This window comes from Neopsephotus bourkii, unplaced genomic scaffold, assembly GCF_033783945.1.
Source record: "Neopsephotus bourkii isolate Nb327-2 ecotype Australia unplaced genomic scaffold, CSIRO-AGI_Nbou_v1 NB_234, whole genome shotgun sequence".
NCBI lineage: Eukaryota > Metazoa > Chordata > Aves > Psittaciformes > Psittacidae > Neopsephotus > Neopsephotus bourkii.
In genome coordinates, this window is record NW_026900744.1 from 15,935,113 (window position 1) to 15,959,535 (window position 24,423).

Genomic DNA, 24,423 nt, shown 5'->3' on the forward strand with positions numbered 1-24,423 from the left:
CTCAGATAAGTTTTGAGGAAAGATGCCATCTAAAACTAGTTGGGACTTGGATTTGTTTCCCTTCCAGTTTACAGCCCTGGCCTGGTTTTGAAAGAGCCACTGATGTGATCTTTGCAAGTTCTCCTTGTGTTCTATATAAATAAGCCTTGACTATACCCCTTCAGGGTCTGCCAAGAGGCATATATATCCTTCCCTATACGAGTGTGTCCGCTCTTGCCAGGTGTCAAGTGTCTGGTTTAGAAGGGGAACCGAAAATAAAATGCCACAATGGCCATCCTACAAAGATGCTCAGCTCTGAGACTGGATGGACAGCACAGTCTGAAACAGCTTCAGCACAGCAGAGGTTTTGATCTTGTCTCCAAGCAGGGCACAGAGGGGTTGGCACCAGCGAGCATAGGCATGAGGAGAACCAAGTAACCTGGAGGTCACCATGCACTGAGGGGGTTTTGCCATTCAGACATGGGTTTGTTACTGTGGGGGTAAGAAAGAAGAGCTGTGAATAGCTTCTGTATGCAGTGGTGTGCACAGGAGCTGTGGCCACTGTCAGTGCTTGGAAACTGTGGGAATCCACTGGAAATCATCCCTACAGGAAGTTCTTGTCCACATAAGGCACTTCATCTCCTGGAACCAGCCGCATGCAGTGCCATGCTCCTATGCCACAAGCTGCAGTTGGAGGGGAATTGGGAGCAGTGGTCAGAGAGGGGTCACGCCTTCCCCAGAGATGCTCTCTCACATCCTGCATGATGAGGGCTAGGATGTGGCACTCTGACAAACATTTCCACACCCGTTTCACTGTATTAAAGTGGAATTTTAAAAACCTCACTGAAACTGATGATCCTATGGAGGGAGGAACCTTAGGGTATTGCTTAGACCATCTCCTGCCCCAATGCAGGATCAACTCTGCTAAAAACTTTCTAATCAGAAAGTTTTCCTGGTGCCTCTCAGTGGAGTCCTCACTGTTCCTCAAAAGCATATTCTAGGACTCAACCATTCTTACACTTAGAAAATGACCCTGAATGTCTATCCCGAATTGCCCTTGTTGCAATTTGAGCTGGCAACATTTTGTTCAAATCTCCATGAGTAACAGAAATGTATTCCCTTCCTGTATGTGACAGCCTTTCATGTACTTGGAAACAGATGCCCTATACCTGCAGCCATCTCTTTGCCAGACTGGACATGCAAAGTTCCTGTGGTCCTTCTGCCAAGCCAGACCCCAAGCTGTTTCCAAAACCCTGCCGGAGCCTGTCCATAAGGCCTCACCTTTCTCAAAACGTAGTCCCTGCCTACATTTGTAAGTTCCCGTGGGATGTCTGCCATTTTCACAACAGCACAGCATTGACTCTTTGAGCTGCTGTACTCCCAGATCTTTATCTGTAAAAGGGCTGGCTAGCCAGCATGTTCCCATCTTGTATTTTCAAGATGATTACTCCTACCTCAGTACACCACACTTGCCCGTATGGACTTGCACCCTTCATTTTGCTGAGCCTTTTTCCATTTCACCAAGAGCATCTGACTTTGAATCATGGCCTCCAGAGCACTGGCAGCTCCTCCCAGATGGTTCCCATTTGTCAAAACATAAGCATAATTTTTATTCTTGGTTTGAATCGTTAATAAGCATTCCTAAGCGTTCACGGGACCAGGGCCCATGGGGGGGGGGAGCCAGAGGGGGGACATATAATGGGCATGCTGCTAAGGACCACTTGGTGTGGTCCCAGTGCTCACTGGAGGCAGATGGTGAGTGGGCAGCAGGACTCATAGGGTGGAGGGGCAAACCAAGCCGGCAGGGAGAGGGAACGAGGGCCAGTGCATCAGGCGGCCTCACCGCCTTTGTCCCGAGCGGAGGAGGGCGGCGGCGAGGTGTGGAGCCATGTGGCCACCGAACTGTACTGTACTGTATTGTGTCGTGTCGTGTCGTGTCGTACCGACCGCCAGCAGGCTGGGCCGGAGCATGTGCAGCTGCGGCAGGCACCTGGCTGGGCGCCGCAGCGCAGGGATGTGAACCAGGCGGGGAGGAAGGCCCTTGACTCATCAGATAAATCCAGCCCCGCACGGGGAGTGAAGGTGGAGGAGGTGGTGGCGCTGCTGCTACTGGCAGGGGAGGATGGCGGGGGACAGCGAGCAGAGGCTGGAGGAACACGGGCAGCCCAGCGGCGGCGAGCCCTTTCTCATTGGGGTCAGCGGTGGCACAGCCAGCGGCAAGGTGCGGGACTTCGCGGCGAGCTCCGGGGAGCCCCGGGGGGAAGGAGAGGGATCCCCGCGGCGCAGCCTCCCTCCGCCGGGCGCGGCGGCCACATGGCAGCGCGGCGGGTCCGGCGGCCGCTCCGCCACGTGCGCTGGCTCGGGACCTGCCGGGCCGGGCCGTGCCGTGCCGGGGGAGGTGGCAGGACTGGGAGGGCTCGGTGCTCCGGCGGGGCACGGTGCGGCCTGGGCAAGAAGGAGCAGGCGGAGGGAACAGGGCCGCCGAGGCCTCTGGCCGGGTGGCAGTGCCGTAGTCCCGGGTGCACGTGGAGGGGAGGTCGGGGGTGGTGGTGCTGGTGCAAACGTTGACCCCACCCGGCCGGGGACCCCGCTCCCGCGGGCTGCCGGAGTTCGGCGGGCAGGGCTGGGGGCTGCGCGGGAAGTGCGCGGCCCCGGCCCGGCCGCGGTGGAGGTGCCCCCCCACCCCGCAGAATCCCCCCGTCTGTGGCTTTAACCAGCGCCCCTCTCCGTCACCCCTTCACTCGGAGTGTCCCCGAGGGCCACTCGCCCCGCGGCTGATCCGCAGGGCCCGTTGGGTGCCATGCAGTCAATTAATTTATTTTTTCAGTGGTGTCGGTCGGGCATGGGGGTGCCCTTTTCCAGGTAATTTCGGGGTAGCGGGAGTGGAAAATCCGCAGTAAATGCTGACTCACAGCGGCAGAGCGACCTCCTGCCTGCGCCCAGGAGGGGATGGTCCTTGGCCGTGGCAGGTGGGAGCGGGGCGGTGGGGCCGGGGCGAGCCGCTTTGGCCGAGCTGATGCGGACTTTCTCTGGAGGGCTGCTGCACCCGAACTGCAGCGTTGGGCACCGCCGGCAGCGTCACGGTTTTATTTCTTCTTCTTTTTTCTTTTTTTTTTCTGTTGTTTCACACAGTGGGTTTTTCTTTATTTGTTTAACCCGCTGTCCTGGTATGATTTCCCTCGCCTTATTTAGGGAGCAGTAAAACCAGACCCACAGCTAATCAGCCCCTGTGCAGGGCAGCACAGACATTCTACCTGCGTTTTCAAGAGGTATTTCAGAGAGCATGAATAAATTTGGAAGTAGCAATACCTTTGCAATATTTCTTGCTAAGGAAACTGAATGTGAGCTGTCACAGGAGGAAGACAGCCTTGTATCTGTGTGTTGAGTTGTATTTGGGGGGGGGCTTTTTCTGTTGAAGAATGGCATAACAACTGTACCTCAGTCCGTAATAACAGTGTTTTAGGAATCCATCTCTCAGTACCCAGTTTATTCTTGGACTGCTGTTGCTCTACTTCAAGGGAGAAAAATCCAGATATAACAGGGGAGGGATGGTGAGAGGATGCAATCTCCTCCACTGGGAACCAAAGCTGGATTGTTTCTGCACTACAGCTCCTGGTGATTTCAAACATGCTGGGTTTGTCTGTTGTCTGATGCGCGGTTCTGCCTCTCTGTAGCTGTCCCAATAACATTGTGTCTGGCGCTGCTGAACTGTTATGTCTCTGAGCGCTGTGTCCCTGGCCCACAAGGTAAAAGCAGTGATTACGGGTACAATATGCCAGTTATTTTCAACTTCAAAGTGCAAATACTTAGTAGCAGCAGGCTGCCTTAGTAAAAAAAATAATAAATAAAAATAGGCAAACGGTTCTTTCTAGCAAGGGTGATACAGTAACTGGCTTTTCCTGTCTCTCAGCCTAGTTTTGCTTCTCCCCCCCTCCAGTGACTGATGCCTGCTAAAAACTCTGTGCAGTGCTGCCACTTGAAGGGGATCCAGCAGATCAGTACAAAATCTGTGGGAAAGAACAGAAATAAATATGCTGGGGAAAAAAAAAATTGCTTGAGGAGAAACAACAGGAAAAAAGAACCTGCGGCTTGTGCACAGAGACCCTCAAATTCACACTTGATGCAGCTGCAAGGCAAGGGTGCACTGAGGTTGTCCCACCACTGGCTAGTGACAGTGCCATGTGCTGAGTGATGCTGGGTGCGCAGCACACTCTTGGAAAGCAGTGGTGGGACTGGTGTGGTTTGCTCAGCTAAGGGCTTCTCTGCAGCTAAAATCCAGCCCAGGGCTGCCATGCCAGTATGCTAGCTCTGGGTGAGAACAAAATGCTCCTAGAGGGAAAGAAAGCAGGCACCTTTCCACTAGAAAAGTGGCAAATCCATCCGACTCATCTTCACGCCAGTTGAGGGTTGTTATAACACACCTCTTTGGAGGCACACCAGACAGAGCATAACAGAGGGCATTTGCCTTCCATGGTCCCCCCAGCACCTCCCCACTGCTGCTTTTGAGTCTGAGGTGGGAAAGAGGCTCCATAGTCCTCCCACATCCCTCTCAATGCACCAGCACAGTCAGGCTGTGGAAGGAAGGGATCCTGTTTGTATCTATCTTGCCACAACTTGTGTTGTGTGGTGCTCTGGGGAAGCTGGCATCCAAAGTGGCCAGCGTTCACTGAAAAGCTGCGGGAAGTGTTTGGCTGGTATTTCTTAAAGGCAAATTGGTGACAACTCAAATCCAAACGCTAACTGCTGTTCCCAGTTGAGCAAAAGAGGCTTGAGCAACTTTTGGTACTCAAACAGGAGGTAGCCTAAGTGCTGTCCTATTTTTTTGACTCTTAGAAGGAAGCTGGACTGTATTGGGAGCAAAACTGGGGAGCCACAGAGGTCCTGGGAAGGCTGTGGTGCTGCAGCCTCTATGAGGGCAGTCTCAGCTGCATGGTGGCTGTTTTGTGTCTGCTCAGCTGGAACAGGCTCTTCACAAGACCTGCTGGGAGGCAGCATTTCTCCCACTGTCCCCTGAAATACAAGCACTGTACAGCTCAGGCAAAGCTTAATGCAGTCTCCTGATGTGGAGGAGATGACATAGCATTAAGACCCCCTCCTGTGCCAAAGCTGGAGAGAACTGCAACTGCCTCATTTCCTTAGAGGGATTCCCAAGGTTGATTGTAGCATTTTCTTTCATCCTGCGTGCTTTCAAGCACTCTGCTAAAGTTCTTGTTTCCTTTTTATACCCTTGGTCTTTGTGCTAACACCTTCTTCCCTTCCTCCCACAAGAGATTCCTGGCTACCAAAGACTGCAGCATGCAAGGCAGGCAGCCAGGCTGCGGGCTGGAGGAAAAGACAGCAAACTGAGACGTGTTGTAAAGAGTTGGGATACCTTCTTAGGTTCTTCATGTGTCCTCACTTCAGGTTGGCTCCTGGGACCTTGCAGCTCCGCTGGCAGTGCTGGAGTGGCCGTGGAAACATATAGTGATGTTAGCTAGATGATAGATATAGCAGAGGTGGGGAGAGCTCTTCAAACTCGGACTAACACATTGATGGCTTGCCCCCACGTGCTGCAAAGCAGGGTGCCAATTGGTACTTTCCAATAGGAGTTTGTAAGAAAAGACAGATTTGCAAATGCTTTTGTTGGCTACCCAGCCCTCAAACTAGTGAGGGCTGAATATTGGTGCCACTGCGGCCCAGTGGCTGCATCATTTGGATCTTGCGTTAGAACATAAAGTTGGAAGTGCCTGTTGGAACATGCAGCATGAGAGTTTTTAGACTGCAGAGCATCAGAATTGCAGTACGTGTTCAGCCAACTGTTAATCTGTTAGGCACTTTTGCTTGAAACACCTTGAATGCTGTCTGAGGCTGAGCTGGCTGCCTAGATGAGTGAGTTAGAAGGCTGGTATCACCCAGCCAGGTGCTGGTCCCAAGGGAAGCAGTAGCTCCAGAATACAGCATGAGGCAGTTCCCTCTCCACATGGGGCTTCTTGCATGACAGCTTGCTCCCTTATACTAGGGAAGGGCTGAAGTCCCCCACAGAAGCCTGGGGTCCCCTGCTGCATTGTCACCACCTGGATGCCAGGCAAAGAAGCCTAAAGGAGACCCTGCAGTGACCCAGGGGGACCCATGGGAGAGGGACTAGCAGGGATTGCAGCAGTCCTATGTCAGTTCAGCACCATTTCCTGGTGACGTTTGTTTTGTGGCTGGCAGGAGCCCTGCATCACAAGGTCTGACTCGTTAAACACTGGTGTCAATGTGTGCTAGAGACTTGTCAAACTTTCTAGTAGAACATTATTTTGTGCCAGCCCTTGGTCAGATTTATACACAGGACATTTGATGGGTCAGCCCTTTCTTGTTACCGAATGAATATGTGTAAGGTTGTTATGGAGCAACTGTTTACCATAGTCCTGTGGACTTGGCCTTCTGAAGGCTTTGGAGTTCGCAGCAGAGGCTCTGGAAAAATACCTGTATCTCTAAATCCAGTGGATTGGGAGAGATTGTGTTAGGGCTTTTTTTTATTTCCCTGTGCATAATCTGTGTTCAGATCCTCAGTGTTTGTATGCCTGTTTATGCTCCAGCCCAGGAGTGCTGATCACATGCACAGTGTCCCAGGGTGAGTGAACAGAAATCTGGCCTAGGCTGGCTGGCCTGTGGCTCACAAAGGGAAAGGCAAGAACAGTGAACCTGCCTGGGAAAGGTCTGGGTGAAGGCCGAGGCTTTTGGTACAAGAATAGCAAGTTTCCAGTCCCAGTGCTACCATGCGGATGTGCTCCGTTAGGACTGGAAAGGATTGTGTGGGTCATGAACCAGCTCTCTACAGTTGCAAGCAGACATTTAATAGATGCTCTGTGACCCTTCCCAATTTGGTATCTACTCTGTGTATCACCCCAGTCCACCAAGCATCTCCTAATACTCTACAATTAACATAACCTTACAAGAAGAGACCAAAATCCATAACTTCTGTGCTGCAGCAGATAAACTGGAGAGAAGGGCAGCATTACCATGGCTACTGATTTCAGGGACCCAATTGAGTGAAAGTCTCTTGTGATGCCTGGGAAGGGAACTGTACTGTAGGGGATCTCAGAGAAATGCAGTGAGTAATCCCAGTGGCCCCTCATGTGATCTTAGGGAAAATCCTGTCAGATCACCAAATTGGAGGCTTATCCACAAGCATGTGATGAGGACATCTCACCTGGGAGAAGAGAAGGCTGTGTGGAGACCTCATAGCAGCCTCCCGGTGTCTAAAGGAGGCCTGTGAGTATGCTGTGGAGGGACTCTTTGTTAGGGACTGTAGTGATAAGACAAGGGGTAATGGGTTAAAACTTAAACGGGAAATTTAGATTGGATATAAGGAGTAAGTTCCTTACTGTGAGGGTGGTGAGGCACTGGAATGGGTTGCACAGGGAAGTTGTGAATGCTCCATCCCTGGCAGTGTTCAAGGCCAGGTTGGACAGAGCCTTGTGTGACATGGTTTAGTGTGAGGTGTCTCTGCCTCTGGCAGGGGGGTTGGAACTTGATGATCTTAAGGTCCTTTCCAACCCTAACTATTCTATGATTCTACATGAGTACAAAGACGATGACAGCCCCTGCCAAGCCTGCTGACACACAGATCCTAAAGGAAAGGGGGTTATGGCAGTGGCATCCCTTGAGACAACCTCTGAGCTTCTCTCCCTGATGACAGGCGGGATGTAACTGCTGCAGTCTATCCTTGCTCTTGGCTGTAGCGTTTATTGTAGGCCAAGGGCATTGCCCTATTGGAGAGGACTGTCCTTGTGGTGAGCAGCATCTTGGCTCAAGGTGAGCAGCTTGCAGCAGTGCCTCTCTTCCTTCCACACTGGAGCACAGCACATGCCTCTCCTGGTAGGTCTTTCTTCTGACACAGCTCTTCTCCCTTTACCTGCATCTGGGGATATTGGTAGCTTCAGTATTCCTTTAGGGCTGGAGTGATTTATCTGTCATAGGGAGGATGAGGGGTCCTCCCTGCTGCGGTATTGGGACCCTAGCAAGCAACTAGGTATAGGCATCCTTCTGCAGTGCCAGGCTCCCTGGGGATGGATGGACTGCTTTGAACAAGTAGGTTTTAGTGTATTCACATGCATGAGGCATACAGATCCCTCCTAGCCCAGGACAGGCCTTACCAGCCAGGGCAGAAATACTGATACTGCCCTATCTGCTGCAGCAAACCTGGGGCTGCAAGCATCAGCTGTGTCCTGCCTGGAACCTTCCTGTGGTGGTTACCTATATCCATCAGCTTTCTCTCTAATACCCACCTGAAGTCCTAATTCTCTGGTTGATAACAGCTACTGAAGAGGGATTGTAGGATAATCTGCATGGGAAATTAGTCAGCTCCTGAAGAATATCTAAGCAGCTAGCTATAGGCTGTGAGTAAATGTGAATTAAATATGTGATGTAATTAATATCTTTGAAGTAAATGTCAGGGGTAGGGCTCCAAATAACCATCTGTAGAGTTTCTTCCCCTGCGCACCACTTCTCTCCTTCTGGGAAAATATGCTGGAGTTCTTCCCCAGGTGCCCTCTGTGTCTTCCAAGCAGAATAAAGCTGTACTTCTTTCTTCAACACTAGTTACTTGTGTGCTTGGTTCAGAGAAGGAGTCTTGCAAGAGGAGCTGGAGCTGCTTCTGCTCAGGAACAACATCTCTGAAGTTGCTTCTTGTGCTGTGTAGATACCTCCCTGTCAACCGTCTGTGTGTGGTGTGGGTTGGTTTGCAGTTTTCCCAGGGAGAGCTCAAGTGCAGCCTGGGGAAGTGCAGCTCAGTGGGTTGCAGCAAGTTGGCTTAAACCTGGAGCCGTGTTTCCCCTCAGTGCAGTGTGTGGAAAGTAACGAATGATGGCAGAGAGGCCAGGCCTGCCTGCCTGCATGCTTGGAAAGTCCTGCATTGGTTTTATGTGGCTAACGCAGGGAAGGTCCACTTGGCAGCCATGGAGACTTGGGGGTTCTTGCATTCTGTCTATATTTAGTTTTAAACAAGCCCTGGAGGAGGGGAAGGCTTTTGCCTAAGAAAGCATCCTGTTGCTGGGAGTGTGCTGCAGCTGAATCGCCATTGGCGTTCACTTTGGGTCATGGTGAGGTGTTCACAGTGTAGATCTGGGGAGGGGGCTGAGCGAGGCTGGTTGCACCCTGGCATGTTATTTCACAGTCATGTCTTGGTCTTTCAGGACATTGTAAGGCCTCCCCAGAGCATAACTGCTGTCATTTCCAGTTATTAGTGGATTTTTCACACTTCTGATTAACATCAATCACATGTATGTATGCGTTACTGGTTTGGGAGAAGGTTTAAGCAGGGGACACACATTTGGAGGGGACACTTCGTAAGACTGGAGAATTTTGTTCCCACTGTGTAGGGGAATTTGTAACCTCTGTGTTTCTGGTTTTATTTCCTCCTTAACATAGGGTATTTATCAACCAAGGGGAAAAAATGCCTGTCCAGGTGTGGGAGGTATCCAGGCTTGCATCAAGGAATGCCCCCCATGAGCCATTGTTTCCATCACAAATGATTGTGAAGAAAGGAAAAATTACCTTCTTCATATAGATCTTGCTGAGGTTTGCTGCCCCATTAAGGCAAGCTGAACGCAGCCCTTGGGTTGGAGGAACATGCCGTGTCCCCTGCTGTTCCTATGTCCTGCTGCACTTAGTGCCCTGGCCCACACCTTCTGTGGGACCAGGGTGACATGCTTCTTCCCAGAGCCCAGAGGTGACAACCCTGCCTAGCTGGGAAACACAGTACGATGAACCTGAGAGCAGGTTGTCCTTATGATCATCTTTCTCCACTGCTTCTGATAGGTCGCCAAAAACCGCCAGAGAAAAGGGAAGGGGCCATAGCATCGGCCTGGATGCTTTTGCAGGAGTTGCTTGCCATCACAGAACACTGAATGGTAAATGCAGCCAGGACATGCTCCAGTCCTTGTCATGGGTCCCACTGGGAGGATGTACTTCTGTCTCCAGAAGCCGGGGACTACTTTCTCCTTGCGTTTTTCTCACCACTAGGTGTGTTAAGGGTATGAAACAGGAGGGTGATTCTTCAGAGCTGATGGGGACTTCCCTCCTTCCCCTCCCTCCGCCACCTCTTTCCAAGATCAGTAGACCAGAGACAAGTGTGCATAAGGCAGAAGAAAGGCTGTCAGGAACTGTCTGGTGCCCTCAAATGATTTTATTTTCCATCTTTATGCTGAAGTCCAAGGGGAGAGTGTGCAACTGGTATATTGCTTTCACTGATCCAAAGTAAAAGGGCCTTGCTGCTTCTGGGCTGGGGAAGGTGATTTCTGCTACAGATACGTATGGAGCCTGCTGATATACAAGCTGGGGATCTGTCTGGGTGCTTGTGCTGGGAGGTGATTTATTACAATGGCTATGGGAAATCTGGTATCAGTGACTGTGGCCAAGGCTGAACCCTGCTGCACTGCATCTCCGTGCTGCACAGGCAGCATCTGAAGGCAGCAGCACATGTAGGACAGAGCAGGAAGGAAAAGTGGAGGAGAGGCACTGTGCGTTCCCTGTTCCCTGTTTTTGCAAAACCTATGGGATACAGCTGGATAAGCAATAGGGCTAACGAAGGCTGGAGAACGATGTGGAGAGTGAGAAAACAGAGGAAATGGAGAATGGGCTCTGGCTTTGTGTCTGTGCATGCTGAAGGGCGAGTGATTGGCACTGACTTGCAGTGCTTTGTTCTGGGTGGTAGCAGCTTGCTGCAGGGCAGGGCTTCCTGACGTGGCTTAGGAAGCATAACTTGCCAGCCGCAAGAGGCAGGAAAAGAAGGTGGGATGCTCAGGGAGACCCCGTCCCTGACCAGATTTGTGGCCAGCTCCACAAGGGCTGCTGCCGGGCAGCCTGAGCCAGTTCACTCTGCAGCAGTGCTGTGTGTGGAGGCTCTCCAGCCAGCCTGGGGCTGACTCACAGCACAGTGGTCACAGCCAAGTCAGGTCAGCCTGGCCTGGAGGGGAAGAGACAGTCTCTAGAGAGAGGAATGCTGTTAAATCTTCCAGCTTCTCAGGCAAACAGCCTTGCCCTCTGCTTGCTGGGGTGACCTCCTCTGCCAGGCATGCATTCTTCTCCCTGCTCCCTCTTACCACTGCTGTCTTCAGCTCTGCTGAAGGTTGTCAATCTGGAGGCTGTCAGCCAGGAACAAAGCAGATGGTTAAGCCAGCAGGGAAGTGGGAGCATGGAAGGAGCCACTAACAGGCTGGGTCAAGCAAACTTCTCTTTGCAAATCAGAGGGCTCAGCAGAGAGTATTTGTGGTGATCGAGACCAGGAGCTTCTCAACTGGGCATCTGCAGCAAGTAAAATTCCACGAGGTGAAGCAGATCAGGTTGGCACCAGGAGCACACGCTTCTCCCCAAACAGTGGATGCTGTGGGGCAGGAGTGGGACGGACGCACAGGGCTCATGCAGGCAAGTCTCGCTGTCCAGGGCAGGCGTGCTGGCTGCCAGTTAGTGATGCAGTCAACACCCCTGTGTTGCACGGTGGCCAAGGACTCTTATGACTAAGGAGAAGGGACTGAAGCAGGCTTTGGGATTTGTCACACAGGCTCTGCTTTTATTCTTGTTGTGGTGGTGGGGTCCAGCGTGACCTTCAGCTTGTGCCTGCTGCAAGTGCCAGCAGAGTGTTGAAGCCACCCCACCGGCACCCAGCCTCCTCCATGTGATATGAGAGGTGCCAGTCCCTGTGCCAGCAGTGCTCCTGGGGATCTTGCACCGGCAGCCAGAGCCACATGGCTCTGCAGTGCCCTTAGTCTTGTGCCAAGAGGCACCAGGATACGCTCGAGACTGCCCCTCCCAGCCCTGGCAGCTGTGGCAGAGATCCCTGATGTAGTTCCATGGCTGTCTTTCTGGTGTCTTCACCCTGAGCTTTGTTTAGCATCTGGAAACAATCTGGCTTTCCCTCTCTGAGGACTCTTTCCCTCCCTGCCCATGCTGTGGGGGGGTTTCTGGCCTGGACCAGCACAGGAGGAATCAAGGCACTGAGGCTGCCTCCCAGGGAGGAGGCTCAGCCCTGGTACCACATGCATCTCTGCTCTCTGGGGAGCTGCTGGCCAGTCTGAAGCTGGCCATGGGGCCCCTGGGGGTGTGGCAGAACCCAAGCAGTAGCTGACTGGTTTCCAGCTGCCAGTTAGTGGTGCAGCCCAGAGTAAGAGATGTGGGCAGGCCATAGGGATGGAGGAGGGGCATGCAGGGAGCAAACTTAGTGCTGCTTTGACACTGAAGGACCCCATGTTGATGCCTCTGGAGCACTTTCCATCAGTGGCTTTGGGCTGTGCTTTTGAGGAGACCACAGACTCAGCTGGAGGTCCAGCAAGCAGTGTCTCATGCACCCAGAAATGGCTGTTACCTGGGGCCATCCTCCCTGCATGGCTCAGACACCACTTGCCACTGATTTGCTTCCTTTTTTGTTCTTTTTCCAGTCCTCGGTATGCTCCAAGATTGTCCAGCTGCTGGGCCAGAATGAGGTGGACTACCGCCAGAAGCAGGTGGTGATCGTGAGCCAAGACAGCTTCTACCGGGTCCTCACCTCAGAGCAGAAATCCAAAGCACTCAAAGGCCAGTTCAATTTTGACCACCCAGGTGAATGGAGAACAGCACTGTGGCTCTGACATGCAGTGTGGGGGCAAGGGCTGGAGCGGGATCCCTTGGTTCACCAGCAAAGAGTCTTGCGTGGACACTGGGACCCTGTCTCCACATGGGGCATGAGTGGGAGACTTAGTTGAGCTGTTGTGGAGGGTTCACCCCTGGCAGGGTGGCTGGGGACTACCTGTGTTCCCTACAGTACAACCTCTGTCTCTCCTAGGAAGAAAACTGCCTGTGGGGTGGAGGGTTTGGGATGAGAAAGAACAGGTTGTGAACCCTCAAAACTCCTTGAGATGCTCCTCTTCTCCCTGCAAAATCATCTGTCAGTTTGAAAACCCTTCTGGTGCAGCTGGGTTGGGACCAGGGAGATCGGGTCTGGCGTAGCCCCCTGGAGCCAGCAGCTCTGTGTCCCTCCTTCAGGGAGGAACAGTGTTGTGCAGCTGCTCTGCAAACCCCTCCACTGAGAGGGCTGTGCCCTGTTACTACAACAGGGGCTCTTTGAACCATCTCTGGGCTTGGTGGGGGAATTCCAGAGCTGCTGTCCCTGCATTACCATAGGACAATGGCCAGAGACAGCAAACACTGAGCAAACAGAGCTCTGTCTGTCCAGTGACTCAAGGCTGAAACACTGCTCCAGTCTCTCTGAGGGCTGGAGCCCTGGAGGAGATGCCTTCCTGAGCCTGGGTAGCCGCACCACCGTACAAGGGCGGTATTGATCTCTGCAGGCCAGATCCCAGGCTAGTGCAAAGCAGTGACAGTGAATACCCAGGGTCTCTGGGAGACCTCGGCCTTGCTATGTCCACAGGGATGTGCAGGGGTTTTCTTCCTTGTCTGCATGTTTGTCTGTCCTGGTGGCTCTGGCTAGGCTAAGCTCAGTGTCTGGTGGGTGGGAAGGGTTTCAAAGCTGCCTCAGGTAACGTTTCCTCTCTCCTCAGATGCCTTTGACAACGAGCTGATCGTGAAAACACTCAAAGAGATCACGGAAGGGAAGACGGTCCAGATTCCTGTCTATGACTTTGTCTCCCACTCCAGGTCCAACAGCTGCTCCTGCCTTGCTGTGCTGCTGCTAACACCCTGTGGCACAGCACGCAGTCCTGCAAGCCCAAACCACCTGCCCCTCTGCTTGTGCCCACTGTTAGGCACCTAATGTGCCAACTCAAAGTTTCAAACCTAACTTCTCTAGACCTCTTGGTTAGAGGATCCAGGGCAGATACAGGTGCAGTCTGAGGGTCTGGAAAGCTGTGCAGCCAAGCAGTGGCATCCAGCAACATATAGGTGTCAACAGAGTTGGGCGGTATAGTCCCTCTTTTCTTCTCCCACCAACAGTTTCTCTCCCCACAAACTGTGTTTGCAGCTTTAACAAGTATTCCATGCTCAAACAGCCTGGCACTGCCAGGAAAGGAGGAGAGCAACAGTACTTGCTCCTGTAACTCTTCCCTTGCATGTGTTCAGCTTGTTTTTGCATGCCTATATTGGTTGTGGACAGTGTGACTCTGTTCCATTTCACACAGAAGCACTGTGGTGTCAGGGGAGTGCTGCCTGGCTGCCACAGGAGCAGAGCTGGCTCTTGCAGGTTCCCATGAGTCAAGCCCAATGTGTAGGCTTTCTGGGCTTTATGGTTTGGCACATAGTGCTTGCAAGCAGCAGGTGGCCAAGGCAGGGGGAGAAGTCCTGGTCTGCTTCCTGCTCTGCTGTTTATCCTTCTAGGAAGTGTACGTATGCCTTGGGCTCCCTTCACTGCAGTGGGATAGGTCTGCCCTCTTCTTGGTCACCCCCCTGGTGCAGCAGTGATGTCCCACGGTTGGAGCAGTGCCAAGGAGTGCCGCTGTTTCTCCTGCCTCTCTTGGCTTGTTTCCCCCTACCAGCATATTTTGACTCTCCCTCCTCCTGTTAGGAAAGAGGAGACGGTGACTGTCTACCCTGCCGATGTGGTGCTCTTCGAAGGCATCCTCGCCTTCTACAGCCAGGAGGTGCGGGATCTGTTCCGCATGAAGCTTTTTGTGGACACGGATGCAGACACCCGGCTGTCCCGCAGAGGTGAGGCCCAAACATGCCTTGTGGAGCAGGGACAGAAATGTCACTTAACTGATCTGGGCAGCTGGTCACAGAGACATATTACATTGACCAGAGCAGATCTGGAATTGGTACAAAGCTGTGCTGCTGCTAGCAAAGAGCCAGGGAGCTTTTCCTTCCCAGTGCAGAATATCACAGGGCAGCTTATGGCAGTGGAGAACACCTTGCTCCATGTCTCTTAGGATTCAGTGGGGTTTTTGCTGCCTTGCCTGGGATTCCTCCTTTGATGCATGTAGCAGTGTGACTACTGAGCATGCTGTGTCCTTGTATGGCCCTGTGGCACCAGCTCTGTGTCATCAGCTGAATAGCAGCTACATTCATCACATACTAGCAGGGAGGAGTGCAATGGGCAAGGCAGAGCATCTCAGCAGCTCAGTCGGAACACAGTGCCTGATAGATCTGCTCAGAACCTGGGATATGGATGTGTTCCAAAGATGGATTTGGGTGTGAGGTTGTCCATTGTAGATGATGATGCAAATAGGGAGTCTGGTGGTTCGGTTTTTTCATCTGTGCAAGCACAACCAGCGCAGCATGGAGCCTCTCTGTGGGAGGCACTGTGATGATGGCTTTGTGAGCGAAGAGCTCTAGATACCAGAATATCCCTCTCTAGGACACTCCATGTCCGGCTTGGCTATGGATTGCAGTTGACATAGGAGGGACTCCAGCTCTTCAGGATCTGTGTGCCTCGAGATGCTGGTCATTTCAAAGCAGCCTTTATGTGTGGGCTCACTGATGTAGCCATCTGAGTCTCCCTAGATGACTGAGAAAGCATTTGGGGATTCTTGGGGCAGAACTTGGTTTTCTCTGAACTATCCGTGCTCCTTCCTGGCTCCGACAACCTCCGTAGGATGTCTGGGGATGCAGAAGATGACTTAGGAGAAGTCCGGTCCAGACTTCTATGCTGTGATGAGAGGAGCATGTCTCAGTGTGTTAGCCTGGAACTGCTTGTGTGTTTGGGACTGTTCCACTCTGCTACAGAACTAGTCTTAGAATTACAAAATCAACTAGCTTGTAAAAGACTTTTAAGATCATAAAGTCCAACTGTTACCCCAGGACTGGCAAGACCACCACTAAACCATGTCACTAATGGCCTCAGGTACACGTTTTGAACACTTCCAGGGATGGTGATTCCACCATTGCCCCCTGGACAGATTGTTCCAATGGCTGACTACCCTTTCAGCGAAGAACTTTTTTCCTAATATCCAGTCTAAACCTCCCCTGGCACAGTTTGAGGCTGTTTGTTTCTCCTTGTCCTGTCACTTGCTACTTGAGAGAAGAGACCAGCCATCTCCTTGCTCCTTCTGCTTCCTCCTGCCTGCCTGCCTGCCCTTGTCTGTGGGACAGATACACAGCCTGCTGCTGGTTGTAATCAGTGCTGATCAGTCCTTTTTACACATCCTTCTTGACCCTGCCCAGTGTTTTTGCATGACTCATCCAGGGAGGTGACAGCACAGTCATTGCAGGGAGATGTGTTAGGAGATAGACATTTGCAAGATCCTGCAGTGTGAGCCTTATCCGTTAACCAGACTGTGCTGTAGAAGAACAAGAACTTGGGTTCACACGCAGCCACAGGGTAGCACACTGCTCTGGTTTAACTCCAGCCGGCAACTAAGCATCACACAGCCACTTGCTGTCTCTGCCCTCCCAGCAGGATAGGGAAGAAAACTGTAAGAGTAACAGTGAGAAAATTCTTGGGCTGAGATAAAGACAATTTAATAAGTGAAAAGCTGCATGTGCGAGCAAAGCAAACCAGGGAATTCACTCCTTCCCATCGGCAGGCAGGTGTTCACCATCCTCAGGAAAGGAGTACTTGGGAAGACAAATGCCATAATTCTGAATGCTGTGTCCTGTCATCTGTCATCCTTTCCTCCCCTGTCCTCCCTGGTTTCTTCCTTTTTCCCTAGCTTTATATGCCGAGTGAATATAATGTCATATGGTATGGAGTATCCCTTGGGTCAGTTGCGATCAGATGTCTCGGCTGTGCCTCCTCCCAACTTCTTGTGCACCCCTGGCCTACTCACTGATGGCGTGGTGTGAGAAGCAGAAAAGGCCTTGGCTCTCTGTAAGCACTGCTCAGCAATAACAAAAATATCCGTGTTATCAGCTCTGCTTTCAGCACAAATCCAAAATATAGCCTCATACTAGCTACTCTGAAGAAACTTAACTCTATCCCAGCCAAAGCCAGCACATTCTCCACTCCTTATTTCATACCATTTATGTCATGCTCAGGTCCTACATTATCCAATGCATTCTGATTGTCCACCACACCTCTTCCCATCCTTCAATATAATGCACAGATATAATTCCCTTTGTTTATGGACCACCCTTATAAAATAGCTGCAAATGTCCATTGAATTCATTTAGTCCATGACTTTGGGCTCCATCTGTTACAGTGATCACATGGGACAAGAGAGGTAGTGTGTTGCGTGGAGTTACTGGGCACCAAAGTCAGCTCAGGTTGGGTCACTGCTGCACTTGCACTGCTTCTTGTAAGGCTTGACCTCCATTGATTCAGGTGCCTCCTGTTACAGTAATTCCTATAACATGCAACTTAAATTATGTGTTACAATGATTTAAAGGTTATTCATTACAATCTTCACCTCTTCCCCCTTTGGGCCAGGTTATAGGGTTTAATATTGCAATGAACTCTTTCCCTTGATCCCAGCCTGGCTAGCAACAAGACCACACTGCTATAGCAATTCCTGTAACATACAACTCAAGTCTCAGGTTACAACAATTTTGGCAGTGCCCCGGATCAGCTGTCTGAAGGGAAGGTGTTGCATGTGCATTTGCAGTGCAGCATGACCGTGTGCATCCCAGCTACACTCTGGAGTGGATGGTTCAGTCACTTTCGGCTTGGCACAGAAGGGTGAGCTCAGGGTGTGAAAACTGGTTGAGATCACATCCAGGATCTGAGAACTGAGACTATCCAGCTGTTGACCACAACACAGAGGTAAACCCAGTTGTGCTGCAGCTGTTGGAGAGGGTCTACCTGGGCCCAGGCTATTAGGTATTTCACCCACCACCAAGTGCTAAAGCCTTGCAAAGGGGCAGCTGGCCTGGTTGAGGTGCTGGTATGTCCCAGTTAGGGCGACTCATTGGCTTCCTGGGTAGGGAATTGACCTGGCTTGCTGTTAGCAGTTGGTAGGACCCTTGCAGCAGTAAATCTGTTTATCTCCCTAACATTTCAGAGAAAGGAGAACCTGCATGTGAGGTGCTGAAGCTATAATTGCATCCCTGGAATGTAGCTGGAGGCAGTTCGTAGCAAAAGTCAGGATCTTGTGTTGTGACATGGACTTGAGTCTCATCTTGCTCTCTTGGAATTCCTGAAGAGTTGCAGCCATGGGCTTTTCAACTAGGGAGCAGCAGATGAGGTTCCTGCAAATGTAGCTGACAGCTTGGTTAATCAGTAGTGCTGTGATTCTGTACCTGTAACTTGCACTGTCCCCATCTCTGCACCTCTCCCAGGCAAAACACTGCTGCCATAGGACAAGGGGCTAGGTCTGTTGAGTGCCTCAAACAGGCTGAGCCATGCAAAGCTGATTCTGGCAGAGGTCACTTCACTGCTCTGTCCTCAATCAGCTGCTGTAAAACAAAAGACAAGTCATTGTACATGTTTTGGACCTGATTTGAGAGATGTCTGCCTGCTGGTTCTACATGGTGCCAATCTGTCCTTGGGACATTTGCCTGCCCTGCAAGTAGAGGGTGATACTTCCAGATAGGGTGGGTGGTCTTAGCCTGAGTTGCTGGGACCTTTTGCTTTGGGTCAGGTACAAGACAATAGGTGCTTGACTTGTGTTTGTGTGTGAGGGTGATTTGCCCTGCTGTGGTCTGCCTGGGAGCAGGCAGGAGAGCTTTGCCTGTCAGGACCAGTCCCTGCAAGGTGGACACTCGCCCTTATGCAGCTCACAGACCTCAAGCATGCCATGCCAGGCTGGGTGTGCTGTAAATATGCCCTAACTGTGCTCCTTCCCTGCCTCAGAGCAGCCAACAAACAGGGTGTGGGACCTGGGAAACAAAAATCTTTCTGGTTTATGTTCCTGTTTTTCTGTATTGTTTGAGCTGGGGCTTGTTCTCACTCTGGAAGGAGCTGTCTAGAGCAACCTGGGCTGAGCTGAGCCATTCCTGGAGCTGGCATACATCCTGCTCCCAGTCCTTTCTTTCCTTCGTCACCTCCCCCGCTAGGGGCTGCAAAAGAGCACAGTGGCTGAGGACAAAGAGATCCACAGGAACGGTGCCAAACCAGCGCTGTCCTGGCTCTGCAAGTACATGGGCAGTGGCTGCCGAGCAAGTCACACAGGCTAGTAGTGCTGTGGCTTGGCTCTGCCTTGTCCTGTGGAAAAGGTTCACTCCAAACCCAGTGCCAGGCGTGCTGGGTGGAAGCCAGCCCCCTGGGGGGAGCCAAGAGCCATCTGCTTTGCCACAGCACAGCAGTTTTGGCTCTTACCCATGGGCTGAATTCCCACTGAACTGGGGTGCTTGTTCATGTTGAAGTGGCTTCAGACTGGGGATGGCAATGGCCCAAATACCTTATGCAAGCAGGGTGTAAGGCCCAAATGGCAGAACAAGCAGGAGGCCAGCTTACTCTCCTTGCTTCCTCCAAGCACCACCCCCAGCCTCTTGCTGTGGGAGCCTGCTTTGCCTTCCCATCCTACTCAGCTGGGAGCAGCACAGGGAGCCTGGCAGAGCTGGGTAGGTGGGCGAGTTTTACTATGCACACCTGAGTTAAACTGTGCCTTAATATGTGTACAGGTGAGCTCCACTGCTTTTTTATTCTTTGGGCACCTCTGTACCAGATCGACAGGGAAATGGCCGTAAATGCCTTTTGGCCAAAGGAGTGATGGGAGGGTTGCAGGGACTGTGAGGCTGGGAATAGTCAAGACTGGGGTAGCACTGGTTACAGCTGAAATGTGCTTGCAGAGATAAGAGGAGAGGGAGGACAAGGAAAACCCTTAGGTCAGCCAGCTCTTGGCTCCCAGGAAAGCCTGCAAGCATGTAGCAGGAGTGAGGTGTGCTTGAACATGTGGGCAGCAGCTTCCAGGAACAAAGACCTCTTGCAAAATACATGGGTGGCTGGCCAAAGAGAAGGGGGATGGAGTAATTAATGTCTTAGCTCCTGACTGTGGCTTACATCTTCCCTGCAGTGCTACGAGATATCAGTGAGCGAGGCAGGGACCTGGAGCAGATCTTATCTCAGTACATCACCTTCGTCAAGCCTGCCTTTGAAGAGTTCTGTTTGCCAGTAAGTAAAGGGAGTGACAGCCACAGGAGTCTGCCAGAAATGCCTTATACCATGGCCAGCCCTTCAGACAGGAGCATTTTGTGTCCCAGAGCTCAGGTCAGCCTGTCTCACCTTCATCCCTCCCTGCAGGCAGTGGGGGTGCTAGTGCTGGCTGAGACAAGGCGAGATGGGGACTATTTATACTGCCTTCCCAGTAAGCTCACACTTCCCTGTGGGGATGCCTGTATGGCAGAATAAACCCCTCCCTGCACAGGGTCCGATAAACCAACACCAGGCAGCCCAGCAGATGCCAGCCAGGAGGGAAGATCCTTGGCTGCATCTAGCCAGGGCAGATTCCTGACACAGGCAGTGTCTGCTGTGTCTGCCTCCTGTTTTGGACTGTCTTGCGTGCACTTTTCACCCTGGAGTATTTCTGGCTTCTTGCTGGCTGGATGCTTGGGAGAGCAAGGGAGCTTCTTCCTGTGCTGTGTGCTGCAGGATGTGGCCTAGCAGGTTGCATTTCCTGGCTGTTGAGAGGCCAAGGTATAGAACACACAGACCTTGCTCTGGGCTAGCGTTGCAAGGTCTGCCTGGAGAAAGGAAGCTACTTTGAGAATGAAAAATGCGGCAAGGCTCCCTAGCAGACAGGGACTTTGCGTGAGGGACACCACTGCAGTTGTGCAGAACTTGCAGGTGAAATAGCACGTCTGCAGGACTAGCCATTGCACACCTCTCTTGGCTGCCATGCAGAGGAGCCTGTGCCTTGGTTCTCAAGGCTTTTGAAGCAGATGTGGTAGTTATATGAGGATTTTCTTCTTATTCTGGAGGCAGAATAAGAAGGAACAGTCCTGCAGCCTGAGAACTGCCGGCCAGCACTACAGGCAAGAATGGAACCTGGGTTGTCAGCCTCAGGAGCATCTCTGTGCCTGTCTAGGTGGCCAGCTCTGCCCTTTCCTGTAAGAGGGGCTGATTTGCTCTGTGCTTGTTACAAGATCTTTTCCTGGCCCTTCAGCACTCTTTTCTCTGCCTTGCTCGACTGTGGCTCTGGGGACTAACATCCAAATCCTGGTAATCCCAGAAAAGCTTTTCCTGAAAGGCAGGTCCAGTTAGTGGCTCCCTTCCTTGCAAGTCCCCAGCCAGGTAAATCTGCAGCTTTGCAAAGCAGCAGATGCTGCATCAGTCTCTTCTGTTGAAGAGCCTGTAGGAGGATGGGATGTGAAACAAGCAGGGTAGAAAACAGCTGCAGTGGCCTGTTCCTGCTTCTAACCTGGTGGTGCACTCAGCTGCAAAACAATTGCATGCGGATGTTAAGCAGGCTCAGCCTCCACTGTTGCTCTCTTACAGCTCCTAACCCAGCCCTGGGCCAGGTGGTCCAGCACTGAAATGGTCCAGCATCTGCTGATGATTTTTTATATGAAGGTGTCAGATGGAACCCTTCATCCATGGAGCTGTCTTCTTTACTGGTGGTAGAGCTTGGCTGTCAGGAACTGGTCAGCTGTAAAAGCTGACACAAATAAGGGAGGAAACTGAGACTGGCACCTACAGGTGAAGATAGGTCAGAACTGGTGTCCCGAATCAGACCTTTTTTGCAAGCGATGCTGGTAGAACATTCTTCCCCCATCCCAAGGAGACCACATGGCTGTGCCCAGGCATGCCAACTCTTGCATGAAGTCGGCTGGATTCAGCAGAGAGGTTATTCCCAAAAGCATCAACTGCTGGAGTCTTGTGATTGTGAGGATTTTTTATTTCAGGTTTGTTAAGCCGACTCTTGCTGCCTCTTACTGCAGTCTGTATGAGCTCATGAAAATGGAGCCAAGGCACAAAGTGTGGCCCTTGAAACACAGAGCGAAAAACAAACAGAAAAAAGCATCCAAAATGTGTTATCAGCAATGACATACCTCCCAGGGGGTTTGGGTTTGGCAAGGGGAGGGGAAGTACCTGCCCCAGGAAGCAGGGACAATGCCGCAGCCTGGCGGGTCTCCGCTTTTGCCGTAACACAGTGCTCTCTTTCCTCCCAGACCAAGAAGTATGCTGATGTGATCATTCCCAGAGGAGCAGATAATGAAGGTGAGTGGACCCAGAGCCTGCTGTTATGTCCTGGCTGCCAGCTTTGGGCTGTGCTGTTGCAGTGAAGCCTTCCACAGAGGTGACTTAAATTACTGTCACCCAAGAGGGTGCTGTTACCACACATGCACTCCCCAAGATGAGCCTCTCCCTTTTGCTGCTTCCTGGCTGGAAGTTTGTGCTCCTCTGATAAAGCATGGGTGCCCATCTACATGCAGTGCCTCTAGGCAAACTCCTGGTTTATCCCACACAAAGGGAAATAAATGTGCTTCTCCCAAGGCAAGATGTGCAACTGGGACAGCCAGTTGCTGGCTTGCGTGTTGGGCTTAGCTGGGGCAGAGGGATGAAGTCCCAGCAGGCAGCTCCTCCTGGCAGGGTTGCAGCTCCTTACCATGGAATAGCAGGGGATGGGAGCAAGGGAGACATCAGGGTCATAATCTCTGGACTGGCTCTAGTTTAATTGCAATGATCCTAATGCAATCTCTCCCTCATGTCTTTGCCTCCTTTTTGTTCACAGTGGCCATAAACCTCATTGTGCAGCATATCCAGGACATTCTTAATGGAGGACTCAGCAAACGCCAGAGCAACGGCTACCTGAATGGCTACACTCCTCCCCGCCAGCGGCAGCCCTCAGAGTCCAGCAGCCGGCCTCACTGACCCGAGGGGCAGCTTGAGGCTGGGGCAGAGGGCGGGCACTCAGGCCCTGACAACACTGCCCCTCTGTACATACTGTTTATTCATTCCCCCCTTATCTATTTAAGAAACCAGATGGAGATGAATGCCTTTAATTTTTTATGTTTGAAATGCTGACTGAGAGTCAGCCAGCTACTTGGGAGCCTGGACTGTCCACAGCTCCTGGCCTTGCTCAACAACTCCTCTAGCACGGAACCGGCTATAAGTATCTATAAATATAGAATTGCTCTATTTTTGTGTAAATGTAGAATAATGTAAAATTACTTGCCATAAGGTATTCACTAGGCTGAGTGTTGCTGGGAGGGCACAGGGAAGAGGGTCATAGGAGATGTTGCAGTCAGGATCTTCACCTCAAAGGCATGAAGGAAGAGCAACAGGTGCTTTAGTATCGCAGTGGTCTCTACCCCAGGGAAGGGACAGACCTGTGGTGACTTGAGTGTGGCATGGATTTCTCAACTGGGCTGTTCAGGCCTGCTGTTGCTGTTCATGCCTGAGCAGCCTGGGTTTGGCTGGCAGGCACTGCACAATACTGCTGGGAGAATGATGTGTAATACCCCCCCCGACTGGCTCTGCACTACCGGGTCTCAGTCTCTCAGCAGCATCCCTTTCTGTGTCTGACACCCCTTCACACCACAGTGTGGGTCAGCTGTCACACTTTCAGCAAGGGTCTGGTAGGGGATGCTGTGTATGTGATCATATGAACACAGTAGCTCATGTCTTTAGCAGTCTCAGTGCTTGGCTTGGGTGGGGACGGCACGCTCTGATGCTTGGTGGCCAGGTGTGTGGTGGGACTCCTAGCACAGCTCTAGGGTCGACCCTAAGCCTGGAGAATGGTTTGCAGAAGGTCAGAAGTGTGTCTGTCATTCCTCACTGGGAATGGTTTTGCTCTAGATCGGGGATTTGGTGTCTGTAAGATATGGTTAAGGGAGAACCAACTTCTACTGAACGGAAGGAGGAATAGATGATGAAAGGTGGCTGCTGAGCAGGCTGTCTCAGCAGGGGCAGCAGCGTGTCCCTGGGCTGCCTAATATCCCCATATGGGACATCCACAGGTCCCAGCTGGGTGGCATGAACCTGGATGCCCTAAGATTTTCTGTTCCCCTTTTTCAAAGCATGCTGTCACCTAGTCTGTGTCCCTTTCATTGCATCCCAGTGGAGGACAGTGCCCCTGCAGTCATCCCCAGGGTTGCCAAGGAAGTGCCTTCCCTTGCACAGGGTGAATCTCCCTTAACCTGGTAGTGCTGCAGCACCCATGTCTCAGTAGAGGCTGGCAGGATTGGACTGCATGTCAAGGGATGCCTGGAGAGCAAGGGGCAGTAGGGCTGGGCCAGAGGCTTGGTGACAGCCAGGGAAGGGGACATAGGATGGCAGCCTTTGGCCCATGCTGCTATGTCTGACTTGCCGCATTGAAAACAAGCTTTCATAGGCATCCCGTGAAGCCCGGAGCAGGGGCCATTAGCCTTGCTCTCTCCAGTGCTTCCCAGCTTTTCCAGAACATTGTTTTTGCTCTGCATGGTTAAAAGCTTAAGACCTTAGATGCTCAATGCTCCATTGCTCCCCAGCCTCATGTGAGATAAAATTTGATTTTTAGTGAGAACAAGAAAGGAAACACACACTCCACACACTCCCTGCCATGACCTCTGCTGAAACAATCTCATTCCCTCTTGCACATGGCAGCCTTTTATCCCCTTTCTTGTCTTTATCCCCTTTATCCACTTATCCCAGACACTTCTCAAGGCATGCTAGCTTTGCCATAGAGGCTGCACTGGGTAATTCTAGGTACAGCCATAATGTCACAGAACTGATAAATTGAAGCTGAACAAAATTTATTC

At 51.8% G+C, this 24,423-nt stretch overlaps 1 protein-coding gene across 1 annotated transcript; it reads left to right on the forward strand.

Moving 5' to 3' along the window:
- Positions 1 to 1,973: 1,973 nt before the first annotated feature.
- On the forward strand, positions 1,974 to 22,834 carry UCK2 (uridine-cytidine kinase 2). The gene is made up of 7 exons (XM_061345529.1): positions 1,974 to 2,200; positions 12,378 to 12,537; positions 13,476 to 13,572; positions 14,435 to 14,577; positions 19,758 to 19,855; positions 21,853 to 21,901; positions 22,416 to 22,834. The coding sequence occupies exons 1-7, from the start codon at positions 2,102 to 2,104 to the stop codon at positions 22,553 to 22,555; spliced, it is 786 nt and encodes a 261-aa protein (XP_061201513.1). The 5' UTR covers positions 1,974 to 2,101; the 3' UTR covers positions 22,556 to 22,834.
- Positions 22,835 to 24,423: the final 1,589 nt, after the last annotated feature.

Coding starts and splice junctions, on each gene's coding strand:
- UCK2 (XM_061345529.1), top strand. CDS start 2,102: ATGGCGGGGGACAGCGAGCAGAGGCTGGAGGAACACGGGCAGCCCAGC. Junction 19,856..21,852: donor TTGAAGAGTTCTGTTTGCCA/GTAAGTAAAGGG, acceptor CTTTCCTCCCAG/ACCAAGAAGTATGCTGATGT. Junction 21,902..22,415: donor CAGAGGAGCAGATAATGAAG/GTGAGTGGACCC, acceptor TTTTGTTCACAG/TGGCCATAAACCTCATTGTG.